We start from the raw sequence: 23,598 nt of genomic DNA, 5'->3' as shown, positions 1-23,598 counted from the left end.
TCAAATTCAAATTCAGTTTTATTGAGCCAATCCATAAATACAAAGCAAAATGTACAATCATCTTAAACATTAAGAAATATCCTTTATCACAATCAATACTTCACAACCTTTTTAATGAACACTTATCAAACATCCTCTGAACCAACTGTGACTTTTCAGCTTCTTCTCTCTCTCTCTTACACTTTTATGATTTCAAACACAAGGTTTGATGTTTTCATTTAGCAGACGCTTTTGTCCAAAGTGAAGATAAGGACATGTGTTTAAAATGAAGTCTGGAGAGATTATATCCCCACGATATCCTCACTGGTACATAATCAGATGTCATGATAGTGGTGTGGTACTGCAGGGGCCAACTGAAGCTCTTTGTTTTCTTAGTGGAACCTTTGATTCATATCTATGACTTGGGAAGTTCAAATTGAGCTCCAGTTTATAAAAAATGGAAATTGATGCCTTATAAACAAATAAAAAATTATGGTTTATAGGGTTGTGGACATTTTTGAGTTTGCACTTTAGAGAATAAATAGAATGGTTTAATGAGTACAAATCTGCAGATAATCAACAAACCAACAAGTGGAGAGATCTTTCTCAACCTGATCCAAAGACTTACTACATCCTGCCCCTTGAAATGCACACTTCATCTCCCAGTAACGGGAGGATTAGTCCCTCCTTCCTTACTTTTCAGCTGAAGAAAAATATAAAGTAAGAATGAATATAAACAATAATAAAATGACAGTTTCACAGTGAAATTGGTTGACATGCTGTTGATCCAATGCAACTGTGAAAAAAAGTTGATCCTGAAGATGTATATCTGGAAAACCTAAAACAATACAGCCCCAGTCATCATCCATCAGTTACTAATAAGTCTAAGTTATTGCTTGAAATATAAAAAACACATTCTTAAACCAACTAACGGTTAACACTACACTGTCACTCAAATATTAAGTATACGGTGTCAAGTGAAATCAATCAAAACCAAGAAACTGAAAGCGAACATTTCTCATGAATCAATAAATATGTCATCTTCTAGATGGAGCACAGCTGACTTCAACTCAGCTTCAATAAAAAAGTTAAGAAAAAGAACAAAACAATCTTCATGCCGTCAGCGGAGACATTGTCCAGCAATATTTTGCGCTCCATCAATCTATCAGTGCTAATCATCACATTACTAGAAACATCCTTGAGTATTCATTGTGTTTATCAAGGACAACAACATTGTTGATCCTCCCATTTCACTCTCAACAAGAGCTTACCTGCATTTAATTATCATTGCAGATGAGAAAACAACACCCTGCCAAATGGCTCCAGGTGAAAGTGTGAAAGGTAAGAAGCTCAAATCCCTGAACAAGAAGAAGGTGAGTTAATCACTGATGCCATCTAGTCATGACACATCTCAGCTCTCAAATGATTCCATCTGGGCCAAGCTTAGATTTATTAGCAGTTACTTCTTGAGAGCATCGAGTGCTGTCAGTCAACATGTGAGCCAGCAGTTCATAATCTGAACTAAATGCAAATTACTCAAAGGAAGTGGAAAAATATATGTTTTTGTCATATGTGGTTGAATCTCATGTTGTATTCCTGATTTTTACTGGAATGTGTTGGTTTTACTGGTTGGGTTTCTCCTGGCTGAAGTTGCACATGAGGCTCTTGGCTCCGTTCTGCCATGAATACAGCGTCTCCATTGGAGTTTTTCCATCCTGCACAGGAGACAAAATACACAAGCATGCAGCCTTTAAACAATGTGCCATTGATACTTTTACTACAGAAGAAGATTTGAATCATTATTGCAACTACTCGTGTCACTGCACGTCAGGTGTGCAGGCTTTTTGAAAACACAGGCTCGGCTCCAGGATTTTTTCTCTACCGGTGCTAAAGTGGGGCTTGACCAATACGTGGAGGTGCTGAGAAAACACTTGTTTGTCTTGACATCAGAGCAACTTTCTAAGATTTAAATTCTGCAAAATAACTAGTTTGGTCCCTAGCCGTCGCCTTGACAATGATGTTGGCTGGATTTATGTAAGCTGCAAGAAGATGGGCTCTATGTCGTGCCTTTCAAATCCAACTGTGCAAAAACACAACTTCAAGCTAACGCTGTCAAATTATGTTTACACAGAGAGGCACGGAAGACCCCTGATTTTCTGCATATGCACTAAATGAGCACTTAAAGCCCTGCTCTTTCTTCAGTTTATTTCCAATCAATAATCAAAACTACACTCCTGTGATGCAGAGGAGCTTAATGGAAGCGCTGTAGTTTTGTGAGTGGGCTTTAGCTACCCATAGCCCCGGTGTAGCGCCATGCTTGGAAAAACACCAGCACACTATATTGTTTTTGCTTTTCTTTCGCATCCAGTGATTGATAAAATAACTTTGGGTATCGTGCAGATTGGATTCTAAGCTGTATCATAAACAGGTGTGAGATTTAATCACGTGTAATAGCCTAAGTCTTTTGAAATGCTACCTATGTGTTACAGAAAATGTGTTTGTTTAAAGGAAATTAAAAGAAAAAAATGGAAACAACATATATTTACAGAGCATCTTTCAGGTGTTTTCTGTGTACTTACACAGTTCTTGGTGTTGAGGCTGGCTCCGTACATCATCAACAGCCTAATCATCTTGAACCTGTTTATTCTCACAGCATCGTGCATGGGCGTGTCTCCGTCCTTCAGCACAGAAACAAAAAAACAGATTCACAGTAATTAGGTTATTGTTTTCTTGGCTGTAGAGATCAACTGGCATAATCAAAGGCATCCCCCAGAGTGTGAAATTAACCAGAGAAAATGTTTTTATGATGCTTGTAATTCATGATGACAAGAACCAGACAAACAAAAAAAAGAAATGCTGGAAGGCTGCAGCTGACACTGGCAGCTCCTCAACACAGCTCTGCTACAGTAACTTGGCACTAGAGAGCTTAATTATAGTGTTTTTATTTTAAAATTATATTTGCAGATATTGCACAACTTTATGAGTGAGTGAATTTCTGTTTCATGTCTTACTCTGTCTTTGGCGTTGACATCTGCTCCACAGTGAATGAGATGTTCGGCACACTCGCAGTGTCCCGTCCTCACAGCGACGTGGAGAGGAGTGCTGTGCAGCTGAGGAGAGGAGAGCAGTTCAGATTGATGATTAATGCAAAAAAAGTAAAGAAAACAGCAAAAGGCCTCATCTTTATTCATTGAACATTAATCATCATAGACTGAGGGAGCTGTGTTCCATGCTATAGATGACATCATAGATGACCTATAGTAACCCCTCTCCCTCACTCAGTGTGCGAGCTCACCTTGTCTCTGTAGGTAAACTTGGCTCCCTGGTCGAGGAGGAGCTGCAGGGCAGGCAGGCTGCCTCCTCTGCAGGCCCAGTGCACCGCTGTGGCCTCCAGCTGAAACACACACACACACACACACACACACACACACACACACCTGTTAGACAGATGTTGTCTCTGTGCTGGGTGTGTCACTATAACTTTATTATGGTGTATTATAAATATACGTTAAAAAAACAGAACAATCATCAGTCACCTTGTCTTTTTTATCGATGGCAGCTCCAGCCTCCAGAAGTCTTTTCATGACGTCCACGTGTCCTTTAAACGAGGCTTTGTGCAGAGCTGTTCTCTGAAACTACAAGAGAAAGTATTATGAGACAAACAGCTGCTTTATAAATTTTGCTTTATCCATCAATTACTCTACTTGAACAATTCTCAGTATAACATTAAATCAATATCAAAGCCTCTGCTCTTATTTTCATGGATTTTCCATGAACATATACTTTGTTGTGCACATTTGTTTAACATGTCCCTTGCGACTTTGAAAAGTTTCCAGACGCAGATGTTTCAGTGTCAAACTTACGTGGTCTGCTGCGTTTGGGTTTCCTCCATCAGTCAGGTACTTTTCCACCACAGGCACTTTGTTCTCCATGGCTGCGGTCAGAAAAAGCTGCTCATCCACATACTCTGGCTGGAAAGTATATGCAAAACAAAAAAGATAAGATACAAAGTACATTCGTGAGCTAGGCCTACAGGTTAAAAGCCGAGGTGTTGGTCCTGTTTGATAATCAACAAGGCAGCCCACAAGGGGGGGATAAAGGGGAATGCTGCCTGGGGCCCAGTCGCATGCGGAGGGCCCGAGGAGGTAAGAAAACATGGTCAATCCTGTTGTGCCAGTTATGTTGCAATCAGTAGTGACTCAAGCACCTGCACAGAGTGAGGATGCTAGAAAAAAAAGAAGAAAAGGAAAGAGCTGGCTAGAGCATTTGACCCCAACAAGAAATTGTTAAACTTATTTTAGCAGGCTCCAAAGGCTGTTGGGAGCCAGGCAGAGGGAGCTAATGTCAGCTAGGAGGCTAGCATTAACACTACTGATGGAATGTGCATAAGTTGATATAATGACATCATATCCTGGTAGGGCCCTTTCACTGGGGCTTTTAGGAGCCCAGCCATTTCTGTGGGCAGGCCTGATAATCATTGATCAACATGTACAACTCTTTAAATAAAAACAAATGTGTGCAGTTAATTTGCAGAAACAGATATCTGTGTCATTTATTTATCTTCATCAGTTTTTGTGGGTGGGAAAAACGAAGGAATTTCGTTCAAACGGGGTTTCGGTTTTCTTTGTTTAGAATGTTGTATTTACTTTAGCAAATCAATTTATCAAATGCACTACAAAGCCAAAAGGAATATAATATACATTCCACAACTATGCTCTTAAATCTGGTACGGCCAGTATCACTCTTCTCAACTCTCTTCAACCTCTAATAGAGGTGGCCACATGAGGGCTTAGCCTAGCTTTCAAAAGTCATTCCTCTGGCAGAATTAAAATAAAAAAAAACTGTAGCATTTGTTTTTCAAAAAGTTTAGAAAATATTTTTTTTCTATATTAAAAAAACAAGGCCAGAGTTTGTGAATAAGACATGACATCAAAAAGATGAAAGAATAAAAGCTCACCACAGTCTCAGGCTCTGGCTGTTGTATCTTCTTGTGCACAGGGACCTTCCTCTCTCTCCTCCTCTTCTTCAGCTGCAGGATGTTGAACAGGTCGTCCACCGTCTCCAACTTCAGCCTGCCGCTTTTATCCGTCTGACAGGACAGTGACAAACAAGAAGGATTCAGCACAAAGCAGCAACAGTTAATGAAGAAACCTGATGTGATGAGCAACTTCTATTTTTTAAGTTTATTAAAAAAAAGACCTAAAGTGTCGTCACTCTGTGTGTCCTGTCCTTAAGTGCAAAAAAAGATGGCAATGAAATGTGCTTGCAAACCATTTTTAGTGTAACATACTGTAGACATCACAATAAATGCCAAGATTTCAGTTAACATGTACCATAAATATGATAATTAAAAAATGATGGTACAAAGTCAGTTCCCTTAATGTAAATTAATAACATTTAATCTTTTCTTCTCTATAATTCCATTATGATCCATTCATTCATAAATTCTCAAACTTATTTGGCTTGACCTGTAAAGACTAAAAATCAGTCAAATGTGGTTAGCGTCATCTACACATGAGTATTGTTTTATGACAAATGAATTATAAGTCATTTGTCACATTGGAGTCCAGTTAAACCCTGAATAGAGTAATCTGAGATTCTCACAAAGGCCACCAAGTGGTAGCATTGAACTAAAAACACGTTCATAAGAGGCAGCTGAATACGCTCACCAACGTCAGGCCTGTCCTGGTGTGAGATGTGAGTACCATGTTTGACTGATTTTAGAGGTAGAATTAATTGATTTGATTAAATGACCTCTGATGTAACCAGATGTTAAGGCAAAGGCTCTTATTGACATTGAACTACAGCCGGAGCTCTATAAGTTACAACTGTGAAAGGTGGGGAATGAATGCTGAGTTATTATACCTTCCTGAAGGTATTCTTCTTCTGATACTTCTACAGTTCTTTATTTTACTTGCATTAATATAGGACTAACACCTACACTATTACCTATTTTAAATTACCTTACCTAGAAGAGAGTTTAAGCTTCTATGTCTTTATTTCTCAGGACTAAGTGTTGGTTATCATTACTTATACTTTGACTACTGAAACCACGACAGCATGCAGCCTTATGTGAGGCAGATTGTATCCATAGGCTGAAAGATCACTTAGCCTTTGTTCGTGATTTATTGAGACTAATGATGACAAATCATTTTTGAAAATAAAAATGAAATAAAAGTGAATAAAATCTTCACCTGAATCAGAGACTAATGACCTCAAAGCACCACTTGAATGCTCTTGCATCAACACAAATGATATGTCCAAAGAGCCCTGTCATGGTCTACTATACCAGCTGACACTTCTCTTATCAATTCAAAGCTTTTAACTGTATAGCTTGAGTTTGACTTTGTTTTAAATTTGAATAAGCGGTAGTTCAGTGACTTCTCTATGTACACTGATAACAACTATCACTGCACTGTTGTTTATTTGTTGTTGGTGTTGTTCTCACATTGAGCGCTGCCACGCTGACTTCCTCATGCTCGCTGCCACTGTCGCTCTCCTCGGACAGACCCCCGTCCACCAGCTCTCTATGGGACTTGCGGTCATCCTGCTTCTCTTGATTGACAGCTGCCTCATACACGCCCCCTTGGAAGTCGACCGCCTCTTTGCCCTCTGACCTCTTGCTGGACACCTGAAGGAAATGTTAATACAATTAAACTTAATAAAAACGCAAAAGCTCCCTCCCTGTACTTAATTCATAGTCAATAATATATCTTTATTTTTGGTATGTAAGGCAGCTTCTTGGTAGATAAGTTGCGTAGATCGTATAGTAACGGAAAGATCGAACTTTAAGTTTAGCTTACGTGAGAGCCAAAAAAAAGGGGTCTAAACTGGTCAGAGATCCACACATTTTGATTTCTCGTTGTTTTAGTTGGTGCAGGTTATGAGCAGCCGCTGTAACTAACAGAGCAAAGTATCCAACACACTGTATTAACACACAGCTAAACTCCTTACTGACTGTTTGCATTTTATTGAGCGACTCATTTTGACATCCAACTGATTAATTTTATTAAACGTATCACTGTGGAATAGAAACCATAAATATAATACATGTTCAAAAAGTAACAATGAGTATTAATAGAGAAATGGCTGTGATTACATACTTACATTTACGTCAACTAAGTTGTAATTGAGCTTTCTGCCTTCAAAGCACTTAGGGCTTAAAGGATAATGAAGCATTGAAGTGAAAGAAACCAAAGGAAGCTTAAAGTTAGTTGTAGAGGTTGTAAATGATTTGAATGATTGTCTGTATTTTGTTCGCAATTATCTAATTCTCTATCAGTTGTGAAGTTTCCTATTTGTAGGTAAGAAGCGTGAGGTCGTCCTCATCTTGAATTAACCTCCCTTTGAGGGTATATTTACATTTGTTGTGAATGATAGCGAGCATGGCAAATCCAGAATGTATGCTGGAAAAGGATATACTAGCATCATCAGTCCCCAGCAGACAGTCACCACCACACATCATTTCCTCTTTCTTTTGTATGTATGTAAAGAATAGAAGTACTGAACAAAGACTTCTTGGTTCATCAAATTTTGAGAACTTAAAAAAAAAAAAAAAACTATTGTTCCTTTATTGTTTTGTTTAGCTCTTTAATTAGTTCCATTTAAAGTATTTCTTTAGCTCCAAAAAGATTGCTCCCCACTGTGCCATATTAGCTCATGTAAGCAGATCTTACCAGTTCCTCAACACTGTGCAGTCCCATTCTTCTTCTGTAAGTATCTGGAGGTAGAGTAAAGTCCACTGGTCCTCTGCTGTGATGTTCAGCGTCTCTCTGTCTGTCTCTTCTGTCTGCAGTCGGAAATTCGGCCTCTTATACTCATGTCAAACCTCTGCAGAAAAAATAGGGGGCCTGTCACTCAAGTCAGATCACATTACTGCCCTCATGTGCTCATTTGGCACGCTCTCTGCTAGCAACATCACCCCCCCTTCACCTTCACACCCAGCCCCCCCCACTATCATCACTGCCCAGTTTGGGCTGCTGTAGGCTTCACTATGTCATCGTGCAAAGATGGATTAAAAGTAAGAGGTGTCACCCTGACTAACAAACAGATGGTTAACATTCAGTCATCATGGGATTAAATATCAAGGACAGACAGGAACTAGAGGATACCTGATAGTTTTAAAGTCTGGACCGTCATTACTGTTATGGACTTTTTACACAAGAACACAAGAACTTAATCATTTAAATATTCTGATACAAAGTTCCGATGGATATCATGAGCAATCAAACATATCTCTCACACAAAGTTCAGAAACTCAAAATTAGGTCAACCGTCAAGTTACCCATAATGTTTTATGTTGTAGCTTCTGCAACAGTGTAATTTTCCACAAAGGATCAATAAAGTATAGCCTATACATTCATCCATCCAATGTTACAAAATATTTGACATTTCTTAAGATTGCTAAATCTGCTCTATGAATGTTGTACTGCTCAACACAAATTAACATGTAGAATTTTTAGTAGAAGATTAATTTACTTTTATGATGCCATCTCTAATTTAACAATTAAATAATCTGTGGGTAGACAGTTTCCAACTCCAAGGAGTTTCTCCAACAGTTATAGTTAAAATGTAAATATTGATTTATTTCCACCAGAAAAGTGCAGAGCAGCATAAATTCTGACATAAACAACAGAATAATTTGTTATTTTTAATCAAAACTTTTGAAACATGCTTAATCAGTTTCAGAAGAATAGTATGTTAAATAATGCAATGCCTTTTCAGTAACCAACTTTTCATTTACTGTCAACTACAGAGTGAGTCATCTTCTTAAAAATAGACCATCGTCGGTAGTGTCCTGTCACACTGGGCATGTGGCCACAGATAGGCAGTGATATCACTGTTAGGAGACAAGTTCATGGTGGTAAAGAAATAAATAGTCAAAATTCCAACCACTGACCGCACCTTTTGCTGCACTGCAGCCAATCACGGATCGAGGTCAAAGGTCAGCATGGTTCCGCACTGTCTGACACGGTCTGACAGCGAGCCGTCTGTGACGTCATATCAGGTGCTTCTTTTCATGCTGGTAAACATTGTCAAACAGCATATTACACATCCCAGAATGATGTAAAGTTCATGCTCTGACAATCACTTATATGGATCAGACGTTCACACGCTGCCTGTGCTGACCAATCAGAGGCCATAGAGTAACAGCATAAGGTGTAATGCACAAAAATAGCTTAATTTACAAATGTGTATGTAGAGATGCTGTGTCATGATAGTCTAAAGTTAGATTACATTTTTGTTTCTTACCTGACAACACCACTTCTTTACTTGTACAGCTAAAAAAATAATCATTCTGCTGTAAATAATTCCATTGTAATTCCCCAACAGTCATCAAGAAATTTACTGAAAACAGTGCATAAATTGAAGTTGATCTAATCCTTTTCTTCGGATACAGTCGATAAAGTTCAGGCTGTCTGTGAAATCATTATCTGGTACAACAAAATGTGTTTTCAACTTTTTAGATTTTTTTTTAATAAACTAATTCTAGTCTAGATGAAGATATTGTTAACAACATAACATTTGTTAATGCATTTGTATGCATTTTTATTGAAAATAGTTCTGAAACTCCCTTTGGGTACAACAACTATCCAAATCACAGAATGAATATCTATCAGGATAGTAAGACAAAACCCAATTGCTCATCAATATGATCAAAGAGTCAAATTGAAATCTGAAAAGTAACATTGGTCTACTTTATTGACTCTTCCTTGGTCCTTTCACATTAAAACTGAGCAGTCTCCAACAGCAGCCTTGTTGTACAAGTCCGACCCTTTCCTTCCTCTCAAAGTGAATTTATAGTGAGCTATTTTTAAGGCTGACCTTGTGACTGAAATAGAAGGTAAAAAGGAGAAACTGTTTGAGATGGAGACCTTCAAAGTTACTGCACACCATTTTTAACATCAGCTGAAGAAGACTTTGCTGTGCAAGAATAACGTCGTTAAGTGTCTTGCTCAAGTGCACAACTGCAAGGGCAGTGTGTGTTTAGCTGAACCTGCTGTTCTGACACAATCCAAAAAGATAACGAGCAGCGACATTGTGGTGCCCTTATGAAATAGCATGTGTGTAACAGTTTAAAAATGTTGACAGTGAGAGACATAATGAAGCTCTCGCGTAAGTTCTGTTAGGAAGACTATATAACTGTCTTCCGCGATCGGGTCTTCTCATTCATTTTTTTTGCACTCTTACTCTCATTTCCGCTGTCATTTTCTGGGGCTGTCATTGGTTAATCAGCTGTCTCGTCAGCGGTACTCACCTAACCAATGGCATGGTGTAAACGCATCATCGTTCTGCTCCCCTTTTAAATATGATTCTTTCTCTCCCTTAGTCCCTTCATGCTGATGTTTCGTGAGCCCCTCCACCTCCCCAACACCGCCATCTCGCAGAATCATCTTCCATCATTTCTCATCCCATCCGGTCTCATCAAGTCATCAGCTTCACCACCACCAGTGTCTGGACTCCATGGGGGGGATTTATTCTGCCGTTGCTAAGAATTGTCATTCTACACATCGCCCACCCCATAGAGTCCAAGCGCCAAAATATTAAGAAACATTTCCATATTTCATTGTAATAAATAATTGTCTTTATTCAATTGTCTCTCCTGATTGAAGTTAATTTAATTTAATTTAATTTACCCTATAATCATGTTCAATAACGCTGGTTAATGAGAATTATTTTCACACAAATTTAGCCAAACAGTTTAAACCTTCTGTACCCTGAGAGATTATTTTTAGTACCACTTTTCCATGTTTTGAGAGACAATGACAGTAAAAACAAAAAAACGTTAAAAAAAACAAAAAAACAAAAAAACACAAACTATTATCATGATTGTATCATTACGAATCAAATTCTGTAGGTGTTGGGGAGTTCTAATGAACATAAAAAAAAAAGTTTAATTAAAGCTGTTGACTCCAGGATGCTAGGTGAGAATCATTGACTGTATGGACACAGTCTCTGTGACATCACTCATTGGTTTCTGCTCCTCCACCTGTCACTCATATCAGCCATGCCAATTATTATACAAATAAATGAATACGGCTCGGCCAAATTATAAAATAAAAACAGACAGACAGCTGTCGCACAGGTCTTACCAATAAATAAATGTTTTTTTCTGTTGTTATATTGAGCAGCTTCATATGGGACTAAAGGGTGATGGCTTTGCTTTTGCAGCCAACCTCAAGTTATTGCTCGAGGAATTTTAGATTTTTGCAATTCCACATTGGCTTCATTTTTCAACACCAGAGTTTGCCACTTGGTGAGAACCAACACATCTCCTAGTGATGTCACATGAGTCAGCCGCCGCTGGGGTTACAGGCCTACAACATTTGCTGCTGTGTTTATTGACATTAATCCATAAATCAACAAGGTATGCACGCTTATTTTCCATGACCTGTATTCCATGAATATTTTTTTTTTTTTTTTCTCAAATATTCCTAAAACAGGAAGCTTAAAAATACCCATAAACCCCTTTCACACATACGGAAATCTCCTGAAAAACTCCGGAGATTAGGCTACCCGGAGGGGCTTTAGGCTATATGTGAACGCAAACATCCGAATTTTTCACGCAGACTTTACCCGGAATTTCTTTGGCCAGACCACTAGTATTTTTTTCCCCAGAAAGTCAGAGTGAGCTGATATGTGAACACCGCAGCATATTCTCCGGAGAATTCACCTCGAGCCAATAGAAAGAGTTTATATACAGTGACCACCTAAAGTGTCTGCACACGACCACTACGACCTCCGTGCACGTAATTACACGGTTGCATTATGTTTTCTGTTCCTCAGTATGTTGTTCTCCACTCTTCTGTGGATGTTGTCATTCCATTGGATTACACATAGCATTGATATAAAGGCAAATATTCTCATCGTCGTGTAGCGGACTGTTGCTTCGGCCGCTACTTCTGCGTTGTTCTTTTACGTTACGTCTTACCTCAGGAAATCCCTCGACCCGCCCTCCCCTACACGGCTCCATCAGGTGCAGCAATATCATGTTTTTGGCTTTTTGCATGCATATTCACTTGGCTCATAGAGTGAAACGAAATAAAAATAGTGCAGGTCACTAAAATACTGTCCCTTGTGCCTATTTAAGTGGCCGCTCCCTCCTCTCAAACACACGCCTTATATTCTTCTCTCATATTTGTCAGCAACCTAAAGGGGAGTGTGAAGATGACACTATCTTTATACGGTGTGTGTGTGTGTGTGTGTGTGTGTGTGTGTGTGTGTGTGTGTGTGTGTGTGTTGAGTGTCTGCGCAGCCTGGTCAGCAGCATGGTGTTAGTCTTAGACTGGTTTAGCGTTAAACCCTGAGGGATACATCATGGGATTCTGTAATTATAAATAGGACGCGTGCCGAATTCCTTCTCTGGAAATATATCTAGTTTATTCTATTATTAGGCGTGTAAATTCTCCCCTCACCCAGTATCCTCATTCGGGGGTTGGAGGGGGCACTGTATTCAAGAGATCGATTGCAGCACCTCAGCGCTGTTTACGAGTGTGTCATCATATGAAGACAATCCTTCACTCACAGAGACAAAACGTCCGGCCGTAATTCAAAACACTGTTTGCTTTCTGACAAGAGCCTGCGGGCTCCGCAGCCCCCTGACCGTCCTCTAGTCATCCGTCTGAGAGAGCTGTAACTGTGACAGCGATGAAATTTAAAGCTAATTTGTCACACTGCTGCCCCGTTTGTCAGATTAGACAGGAAGGGGAATGACCACAGAGATGGGATGATATGAAAAGTGACATGAAACATGTTGGTAGAAAAGTAGCGCTCAGTCATATTTGTATAAGGGCTTTTGGACACACAGTGCAACCAAATGTGAAATTAAATGGACCAGTATCCCAAGGAGTGTGTTTTTTTATAGGGTGATTTGATTCCATGATTTATTATTTCCTGCCACCCTTCAGTTCCAAAGCCGGGAGCAATGTGTCTTTTTTCTCAGGTACGGACCTGACTAAAGAGAACCAAAATAAAACTGGAACTTCCGGTTTCAGTAAAGTCATTATAAAGAACTATCAAAACAGCTTTTATAAAGAACACTGTCAGTCAAATAGAAAAGGATGATATTAATTTATATACAGCAGAGTAGAATTATGGTACAGAGATAAAGTTGAATTAACAAGAATCACTTAAAAAGTAATTTGTTAAATATTTAAATTAATAAAAACTCTGACAATGGACAGGGAGCCAAAGACGAGAAACCATGTAATGTAATTTAAAACTTTTGTTAAAGGATGACCAACTCTTTTTTTGAAGAAGTTAGAGGCAGTGATTTTTGGATTTTGGCATAAAGTAAGGTATTAACCACTGTCTCATATCACCCACCTGACGCCCAGCCACCCCACCGGACTGTGTCGTCCCCACAACCACCACCGTCCTCATTCATGCACAGCGTGCTGCAACCTCCAACTCAGCAGCAAGGAAGTGTGGACAACAGGAATGCGAGGAATACAAAGGAGAAATCCTTCCTGCATATTATCCCATATGCTCTTCTCGAGATAACGCTTGTTATGAATTGGCTCTATACAAATAATGATTGATTGATTAATGTTTAGTAAAAAAAAAAGTGATTATCTTTATTAGGTGTGAGTGTGAAAGCATTGCATGATTTCTTTAGCTGCTCCATTGTTTTAATTAATTCTAATTGAGACATTGTGATGCTGGATCAATCCCTTAAGACAAACTGGGGATAGAAAGTACAGTTAGAATTAAAAGGTATCCTTGATATTTGGAATAGTGCAGATACTGTAATTCCACAGCTAGCGTTTGAACATAAACTACTCCTGATGTGTGAACATGGACTAAATATCAATGCTTGTTCAGTGTTTCCATTTCTTTCTCTTGTCTTATTACCCTCTATAAGTCTGTTTGATTGCCTTTGAGACCTAAACTGACACAATCAAAATGCTTACACCACCTGCTCCAGCATAATTTATGTTAGAGTTATATTCTGTCTGACATATATAAGTCTGGAGAGGACAAAAGAACGGAGGAAGTAATGAAGCTGGTTAGTTTAAAATTCAACAGTGCTCAATAACTCTTGGTCAATACAACCTCAGCGTTCTCCTACAAGAGCAGGACTCAGCATTTGTCTTTCCACTGCAACACTGATGTACAAAGATGCTTTAGGACCTGGTGGGTTCAGGTGATCCCTCTGGAAAATATCTTAAAGTTTGTTGCTTAGCAGCGCTGGCCAAAAATACGATTTACTGGGAAATAACTTATTTGTTGCCAAGCAACATTATCTTATTGGCTGTGTAAGGATCACATGGGAAATACTGAGGTCTTCAGTCTCTAACACTGACTCATTGCACTGGCTTATTTACATGTTCATCAGTGGGTTGATTGTGACACAGAAGGTCCTGAGTGTCAAAGTAAAAATTACACATTTTACCAAGCAGAGGTAGAAGGAGCAGAATGAAAAAAGACAAAGGAAATAGATTCATTATGAATATTGATTTCAACCCTATCTCCACTAAAAACTGCACCACCAGCCCCGTTATTCATTTCTAATGCCAAGTGTAAGGGAAGGAAGTTTTCATTTTCTCCCCTTTTATTGTAACAAACCGTACAGTTATGCCTAGTAAAGGGAATTTTTTTCATTGACCGACACTGGGGTCCCGCTAGATGTGTTACGACCAGTGAATTTAGGACCCAGATGCAGGACACAAACAGAGGGGTTGATTGGTAATGAGGTTTATTGTAGCAAATGAAGATGAAGATGGGTTGAAGATACCGGAGGTTGGCAGAGTGAAGGGGATGATGGCTGACCAGAGCAGAGTAGCGGTGTGAGCGTGGCTGAGTGGTTTTGAGTCCAGAGAGCAGGTTGAGACCATAGACTGTAAATATTACTGGACGAACCCTGACCCGTCTGTGACATGGGCAGAAAATGAGTCCAATCGACGGCCGCATCCATATTGGATTTGCAGTCTCAACCTAACTTTGGATCAACCTAGCAACAGCAGTAAGGCGGGACCGGCGGGACTTAACTCCGCCCATTCAGCTCGACGTTAGCAGTCCACTTGACAGCATAGCTAACAGCTAGGCTGCTATCATCCCCTATTCCTGCTCGTCCTGAGAAAACTCTATAAACAGTAAGTTAACATTTAACTTTTCTACAACACAGTTAAAACTAATTATATTCAACCCAAATATTTAATTAAAGTCTTAAAACTACACTTTTTTTAAATATACAACTATGTTTATTAGTTATTTGTCAGAGCAGTTAGACTTTGTCAGTGTTAGCAGAGAAATACATTAACAAAGTTTTATCCATAGACTGTAAATAAATGAGACATCCAGAAGAAATCAATATTACAAAGCATACAGTTCATGTTACTGTTCTGACAAAAAGAGGAATGTCTGTGTTTTATATTGGTGAACATGACAATTGAAAAATAATTATTTAGTATTTATTATAAGACATTTGTTTTCTATTGAACCCCGTGAAGTCATGGAGTCTGTGGACAGTGTCAGCTTCACACCAAAAACTTTAAGTATTAGAAAAAATAGTGTTTAAGACTGGCATCTATTATGATGAGTTGCAGCTACCTTGTTCAATATTATTCCTGCAGATGTGGCTCATAACAAAAAAACAGCCTGAGCTGTCACATGTAGTTAACTGTACATTTTGTCTGAGGCATTAATTGAACACCTTTGTATTTCTCCTGTAGACACAGTGTGGATTATTGGTGACTGGTCCATCGAGGTGCCCAGAGAGCTGCAGAGACAGAGGAAGAAACCTGAGCCTCAACAACATCTGCATTTGTTGGTTCTTCTGGGGTGGACTTCAGTTGCTTCTCTTCAACAGCTCACTGTGTGGGAGGTCTCTCCCGGATGGCCTGAGTGATGTCACCCACAGGCTGAGAGCTGAGACAGGTTTTAAACCTCTTGACAAACCGTTACACCGTGCCCACCTGTCAAGCTGGTCAGCTACACGCCTTATTGTGAATAACTCTTATCCTTCATCAAATCAAAACTGATGAGTCATCAAAACATTCACCCCCCGTACAGTGTGTGTCCATCGAGACATGAGCTAATCACACCTATTTGTTTGTTTTGTACCAAGCTGTAAACATGTTCATCTCTGCTGTAAAAACAGGCTTTTTTTACTGTTGTTTTTCAGATTAAATAAATATTTCTATATAAATGCACTCCTTTATGTCTACTTACGAGTATACATTTCAGATTTGAAATGACAAGACTAAAATGTGCATTAATGCTCAACTCAATAGCTTAGGGAAGGAAGTCTACTTTTACACAACTTTTTATTCTTTTGATAAATACTAATGTAGTTCATTTCTGAAAATGGGATGGAACAAAGTCATTGCAAAAATATGCCCTTAAACACAGCCCCATTCTTAAATCAAGATACATGGAGAGTAAATAAGATCAATAACTTGTGAATAAAAACACAGTTAAAAATGATTTAGAAATGTAGTCTTCCCAGATCAATATCACATAATATCAACTTCTCTCATCTAAACTGGACAAAGGGTTTTAAAATGGAAAGAAAATAGTTTGATTGCAAGTTGTTTGGAGGAAATCTAGTTTTATTTGAACAGCATGAATACAGTCTTCCAAGGTGCAAACCCTCCTTCTTCTGAAGCCTGTGGAGCTCCTTGATGTACTGCTGTCCTATCTGCTGGCCATCTTCTCTCAGCAAAACTTCGACTATTGAAATGTCATTCAGAAGAAGCTCGAGCATGTGACATGGATCCAGGAGAACATGGACTTTTAGTGAGGGGTCTTCAGGATGGCAAAGAAAGAGAGAAAATATCAGTTATTCATTAAATCGTTTTTTTGTTCTCATCTATTTTTCTGTATTCATCTGTGTGTAAGAGCACATTTATAAATTCAACAGTGTACTACCCAGACAACAAAGGTACAGTATTCCGATAATCAACATCTATTCAAAGTTAAGAAGATAAACATTATTGTAATTATGCTATTTTCAGCTCTCTCTCTCACTTGCACAATGATATTCCACATCAAATCGTCTCAGATTCTGTGTGAGGAAAAATTAAGCAGTTTATTGTGGATAGTACTTCATCTTAACATGAAACAAATATAACCTGAATTATTTAAATCATTAACAGGTCCCAACTCTGTGCTTTAGTACAGAACATACAGTAACTCATTTATTATTAACATGAGCTCAGTACATGGCTGTATTCTTCAAACTATTTCTTATACTTTATATCTGTGTGCTTTATATCTTATTTTCATTCCATATGTTATTTATATTTTATATTTCTACTGCTATATTCTGTGTATGATTTCAGTGAAAATTAATATGGTTATTAATATAGTTCTTACTGGTTACAGATGCTCTTACAAAGTGCATTTTTTTAAAATTTGTTAACAGTTTGTACAAATCTAAAGACACTACATCAACCATGTCACATTAATGTCATCCTCTATAACCTACACAGCAGATTAGGTTCAGTTCAGTTTATGTTACTGACGGATAATTACTACACAAAGTTTGTTTTTTAATGTCCACATTTACGTGGAGTAAAACATTCATCATAACGTCAGATAACCACCGAGGTGAACCTTTAGCTTCTAACATCACACAAACTCATTATTTTCAACAACAACATCTTAACAACAAACATTTCTAAACCATTGACCGTAAATAATGAGCTACACTGTTAGCCGACTGGTTTACAAGCTAACGCTGAACAAGCAAGGTCCGTAAATATAAATACCGACACACAAGTATACAGTAAACATAACACTACTGTATCACTTACCGAAAAAAACTGAAGCATCAACTTGTTGTATGGTCTGTTAACCGCACAGCAAGCCATGTATGTTGTCAGATATGTGTTAAACAAACTCTCCAAACGAAGTAAAAAAGAGGAGAAATCAGACGGATCAAGCTGTTAGCCTCCTGACCTGCTGACCTGACAAACAGATGCAGCGCGCAGAGCTGTCAATCAAATCTGACACAACCAAATATGGGCATAGTCGTTTTCCTTAATAGAATAAAATCCGATGAGTTATAAAAAAATTCACCCCCCCCCACAGTGTGAGGAGAAGGGGCCGTCAACTTCTCAGATATATCTCGTTTTTTGAACCAGGCTGTAAACATGTTGATTCCTGTGGTAAAAACAGGCTTTTTTGGCTGTGGGCTTATGGCACTTCCGGCGCTTCTGCAGCCAGCCTCAAGCGGAACCTCGAGGAACTGCAGTTTTTTGTACTTCCGCATAGGCTTCATTTTTCGAGACCGGAGGTTGCCCCTTGGTTGAGACAGATGGCTGAGCAGGAAGGCAGGTGGGTGAATGTTGATCCTGAAGCACAGGAAAAACAGGACGAGACTCAAAAACAAAACAAGCACAAGAGATTATTTTCAAAAATCGTTCAAAATCTTAATTAGCCTGAGCCGTAGTCTACCACAGTAGTTGAAACAACGATCTGGTGATGAGTGGATGGAGAGCCGGGGTATATATACTGCTGAGTTGGTGAGGAGATGGAGAACTGGTGTGCAGGTTGGAGCAGGTGAAAGGAATGAACCTCAATCAGGAGGGAGCCACAGAGTGAGAGAGCCATGACCGTAACCCCCCGCCCCCCTCAACGAGAGCCTCCAGGCAATCCTCCAGGCTTGACTGGATGATCTTGATCGACATCACGGACAAGGGAGGGGTCCAGAATCAACTTTGGGGATATCCAGCAACGTTCCTCCGGGCCATAGCCCTCCCAGTCGATTAGATACTGGTAGCCTCGACCCCGGCGGCGTATGTCCAGTAACTGCCGGACAGTATAAGCAGGATGGTCATCGATGATGCGGGGCTGAGGTGGGGGGGGGGGGGGGTATCCGGGGAGCGAGTGAGCTTGTGAAAACAGGCTTTAGCTGCGACTCATGGAAAGTGGGGTGAATCCTCATATGTGGAGGTAATCTGAGTTTAACAACAGTAGGATTGATGACAGCGGCTATTTCATAAGGTCCCACAAAACGAGGAGAGAGTTTCCTCGAGTCAGAGCCAACCTTTCTGACCTGGTTGGTAGTTCGGTGCTGGGGTCCGGTGACGGTCAGCAATTCGACTGTTGCGATCAGCTGAGCGAAGCAGGGCAGCCTGAGCATCTCTCCAAACTTTACGGCAATGGCGAAGGTGGGCCTGGGCCGGCGGCACCGTGACCTCATCCTCCTGTGCAGGGAACAGGGGTAGCTGGTAGCCCATAGCACACAAATGGGTGCTCCAGGAGGACGGGTTTCTGGCGGCAACCCAACAGAGAGCCACTTCAAGGTCCTGGTTAGCCCGTTCACTCTGCCCATTAGTCTGACGGTGGAAACTAGAGGAGAGACTCACAGTGGCCCCTAGGGCCTGACAAAAGGCTTTCCAAACCTGGGAAATAAACTGTGGACCCCTGTCTGAGACAATGTCACTGGGGATGCCTCATTATTTTGGTGTCATGAAGTTTTTTCCATGCATTCTTCGCCAATATATAGTCACGGTTGATGAAGAAAATGATATGTGTTTTAACATTGTTCTCAAAGTAGTAGTTGTTGTATTTCTTGAAGTCCTCCGTAATGAATCCGTACGCGCTCACAAAGTCACGTGTGCAGAGCCAAGAAGAGAGTAAATTCCCCCGTTGGTCGGTCTGACAATTGGCCAGAATTTAGCGTTCACTTTTTTAGACTTTAAGGACCTGTTTCGTATGTATCTGAGGAAATCCGGGTGCAGAACATAAAAGCGACTCTCCTCAAACGGATCGCTGTAGAATGTCCATGGCCGATGGTTGCGAAATAAGCCGGATGCAACCCTCTGTCTTTTGAGAAGACCTGTGAGCCAATAATAGTCCCTCAATCCCTCAGGAATCATCACGTATTTTATTCCCTCATCAGAAGGGGCACCTGCGTAGCCGTACTTCCTGAACAGATACTTTGATGCAGTGGGCTGTGTGGACATATACATCAGTTCTGTTTCCTACATCTTCCTCATGACCTTTAATGGCCGCACCATTCATCCGGATAACATAATCGTGACCATTGATCTCTTTCCCAATCTTAGAGCCATTGAGGATCCCTGCTGTGCCCACCACAGCACAGCTCACACACCCATTGCTCCCTGGCTTGGGAGGTAATAGTGGCTCATTTGGCTTTGGCATCAACTTCACTGCCTCCATTACATCTTTGTACTTGTAACCCATGAAACCGAAAGGGTTGCTAAAATGTGACAGCCTGTTCCACTCGCTCATGTTGACATTGTCCTTATGCATATACAGACGTATGTTAGGAAGGAAAGCCGCCTTGAAGCCTTCAGCCTCGGAGTTTCGCAGAGACTGGGCACAAGTTTGCGGTCTGGGTGGGTCATCCTGGTTATAAACATCTTCAAAACCCCATAATGGAAGCTTCTTGTAGGAATTTATGTTCAGGGGAGGCATGGGAGTCTCACCCTTTGTAGAACTACCAAGTGTTGCCCCACGTGTTGTTTTAACCACATCAGGTGGTAAAGTCGAGTTTGCTTTTGTATCCCAGAACTCAAAGTCACTGTCAACAACAAAGCTTCTGTATATCACCAAAGCAGACGGGTTGATGCTTTCTGAGAAAAATCCAAAAGAAACAGTAAAAGCACAAGTACGGTTACACACACTAACGGAAAAATCCTGGGAGTATGGTGCGCCATCCCTGACAGCCAAAGGAAAGACGTCGAATTAGCTTAGGTGCGAAGTTTACAGTTTTGTTTGACTCCCGGATGTTATGGGGACAAAGCCGCACCTGACGTGCACTAGTAGCTACCTGTCGCCCAGAGTGATTGTTGGGAGGGGCTTCTGCTCAGTCTACTGATGCAGAGAGATTGAATGAACCGGGAGCTGCACACGCAGAAACACACACGCACACTTTCACCCATTGACCGGCGAATTGTTTGCACCCGTTTTCAAAATGAGGAAAGCACCACACGTACTTAGGTCTCCTGCATAGCGCTCTGGTGCTGGGACATGTGGCTCTCTGGGAAGATGAGTGAGTTGAGTTACCGGAGGCACAGGAGCAACGGGGCTAGGCTGGTCTGCCAGAGTTGAAGGAGAGAGTTATGTGAAGACATGAGCTCCAATTCGGGCTACATCAACTGAGAGGTTCCTTAATGTTTCCATAATGTCGCCAAGAGTCTGGTCATGCTGACCTACGAGGGTCAGCATGACCAGACTTTAATTGGCAATTGCATGGCGGAGGCTGTCCTTGTCTGCTGGGTCCATGTTGGCCAGATCGTTCTGTTACGATCAGTGAATTTAGGACCCAGATGCAGGACACATAAACAGAGGGGTTGATTGGTAATGAGGTTTATTGTAGCAAATGGAGATGAAGATGGGTTGAAGATACCGGAGGTTGGCAGAGTGAAGGGGATGATGGCTGACCAGAGCAGAGTAGCGGTGTGAGCGTGGCTGAGTGGGTTTGAGTCCAGAGAGCAGGTTGAGGCAGATGGCTGAGCAGGAAGGCAGGTGGGTGAATGTTGATCCTGAAGCACAGGAAAAACAGGATGAGACTCAAAAACAAAACAAGCACGAGAGATTATTTTCAAAAATCATTCAAAATCTTAATTAGCCTGAGCCGTAGCCTACCACAGTAGTTGGAACAACGATCTGGTGATGAGTGGATGGAGAGCCGGGGTATATATACTGCTGAGTTGGTGAGGAGATGGAGAACTGGTGTGCAGGTTGGAGCAGGTGAAAGGAATGAACCTCAATCAGGAGGGAGCCACAGAGTGAGAGAGCCATGACAAGATGTCTGCTAAGTGTCTGCTTCACTATTTTTGGTCACTGAACTTGACCTCTTGAGCAAACCTCTCCTGCAAATATTGTCACAACAGCCACATTTCTGAACTTGGTGTTTGAGTGTTTTTAATGTTTTCAAAGTAGTGCCTGTCCTCGTCTTTTAGCTGAGCAGAGAGGGTTATTGATCAAGATTATTTAAAATGATTTAACAAACCAAGTGCAAAACCACAAATGTCTTAGAGAAGACACTTTCCATTTAACTTTCCATTTAACTTTCCAAAGTGTGGGTAGCAGGCTACCATACCGTCTTGCCTGGCCTACAGATATGCCAAAGGACACTTGGACATTTGAACAGGAGCATGGGGATCAAACTGTCAACGCCCCTGAGCCTCTGATCCCCTTCATGGTTTGGTTTACTTCAACACCCTGGACAGAGCTTCTAGTCTTCTACTTGTAATGCAACATATTGCACCTTGATGTAGAAATAACAGAATAATGTCACTGGGGTCATCGCTCCAAGTTTTCCTTGTCTCTATGCTTATTGCACATGAGCTTGTTTTTTAAAAGGACAGGCTGTTTTGCTGCTTCAGTTTATGACTGTGTAAGAATGAGGTCACTTTGGATGCTGTGGCGTGAGATTGAAGAGATACAAGCTGTTGCCCAGTCCATCTGACCCTGCTCCCTACCCCCTCCCACACACACACACACACACACAGACACACACACACACACACACACACACACACTGTACAACACTTCCTGTGTGAGTGTTAATTGAGCTTAAGAGTGAAGCATCTCACTGTGTATTAATAGTCACAGAGAGCCTGATGGAAGTAATGAGGGTATTTAAGAGAGTGGAAATGTGATGGGATTAAGCAAAGGAATCATCAGCATATATGGACAGCCATAAAAGTTTCTCATCAGGAAGATTCATCGTTCAAGGTCACTGGGTGACTGCGTGTGTGGTGTGAACATGTGATCGTCCTAATAAAAGTCAGGTCAGAGGTCAAGTGCAGGAACCGAGCACCTGCTGTAACGAGACACACACGCACACACACACACACACACACACACATACACACACATATTCCCAGCTTCACCCTTTACAAGTTATTTCTAACTGTCACCTCTGAGAATAAACAATCTCTAATCCTTCTGTAGTCTCCTTCACGCCTCTAACTTAGATCCTCTCTAAAAACACAGAGTGGGTTAATAAGGAGAGACCAGCCCGAGACAAAAATACAGGACAGTTTATTAACTGCTGGCCACAACTCAACCCTGAGTGAACAAAATGGCAACATCGTGTCTTTGCTGACCTTGTGAAGGAGGTCTTTTTTTTTTTTTCTTTTTTTTTTTTCAATAAATCATATCCTGATTTCATTTCCAGTCAAGTTCATCCCCTGTTGTGAATATTTTCTGTGGAAAATGTAAAAAAGAAAAAAGGTCAGTCTGCAACGTGCTTCAAATTGTCTTGTCTTACACCTCGTCAATCTTGTCACTAAAGGCCGTCTTTGCTTATGTAGGTCACAAAATACAATCACTTCTATTTGTTATATCAGTTTTAAAACTGGGCTTCTGAATAAGTCTCACATGCAGATTGTAATATATATATATAATTAATATAGTAGAGTATATATCATTTATTTGTAATTGGTGGCAATGTTTAGTATGAAAACTTTATACACAGTTTTTCAGAAAATTTGGAAATTATATCTACATTAAAACATTCACAGATATAAACATTAAAATGTTCATAAAATGTTTTATTTTTTAAATATAGCAGAAGTTGTCATCAAAGCAAAAACATTTGTTCGACTTTTTTTTCTTCCTTTAAGTCATCCAGTGCAGTGGATTCTATATTTTAAGGCACTAAGACATATAGCTATACATGCAATTTGTATA

General features: G+C 40.3%; 1 protein-coding gene and 1 pseudogene across 1 annotated transcript; both read right to left on the bottom strand.

Annotated features, from left to right (window-relative positions):
- On the bottom strand, positions 1 to 7,813 carry LOC109975920 (ankyrin repeat domain-containing protein 1). Its single transcript, XM_020626154.3, has 9 exons — positions 7,656 to 7,813; positions 6,428 to 6,610; positions 4,937 to 5,068; positions 3,843 to 3,950; positions 3,516 to 3,614; positions 3,275 to 3,373; positions 2,991 to 3,089; positions 2,559 to 2,657; positions 1 to 1,694 (listed from the first exon to the last, which is right to left on the bottom strand). The coding sequence occupies exons 1-9, from the start codon at positions 7,680 to 7,682 to the stop codon at positions 1,602 to 1,604; spliced, it is 939 nt and encodes a 312-aa protein (XP_020481810.1). The 5' UTR covers positions 7,683 to 7,813; the 3' UTR covers positions 1 to 1,601.
- Positions 7,814 to 18,962: 11,149 nt separating this feature from the next.
- Positions 18,963 to 21,699, bottom strand: LOC109976182 (alpha-N-acetylgalactosaminide alpha-2,6-sialyltransferase 1-like; annotated as a pseudogene).
- Positions 21,700 to 23,598: the final 1,899 nt, after the last annotated feature.

The sequence above is a fragment of the Labrus bergylta genome, chromosome 10, assembly GCF_963930695.1.
Source record: "Labrus bergylta chromosome 10, fLabBer1.1, whole genome shotgun sequence".
In the NCBI taxonomy this organism is placed as follows: Eukaryota; Metazoa; Chordata; class Actinopteri; order Labriformes; family Labridae; genus Labrus; species Labrus bergylta.
Note: the sequence above shows the minus strand (reverse complement) of the source record. Positions and strands in the feature narration are given on the sequence as shown.

What these genes read in the sequence shown, in the direction of transcription:
- LOC109975920 (XM_020626154.3), bottom strand. Translation starts at nt 7,682, where the DNA reads ATGGGACTGCACAGTGTTGAGGAACTG. An exon ending in AGCCAGAGCCTGAGACTGTG is followed by an intron (nt 3,951 to 4,936) that starts GTGAGCTTTTAT and finishes TATACTTTCCAG; the next exon opens with CCAGAGTATGTGGATGAGCA. An exon ending in ATGTCAACGCCAAAGACAGA is followed by an intron (nt 2,658 to 2,990) that starts GTAAGACATGAA and finishes TCTGTGCTGAAG; the next exon opens with GACGGAGACACGCCCATGCA.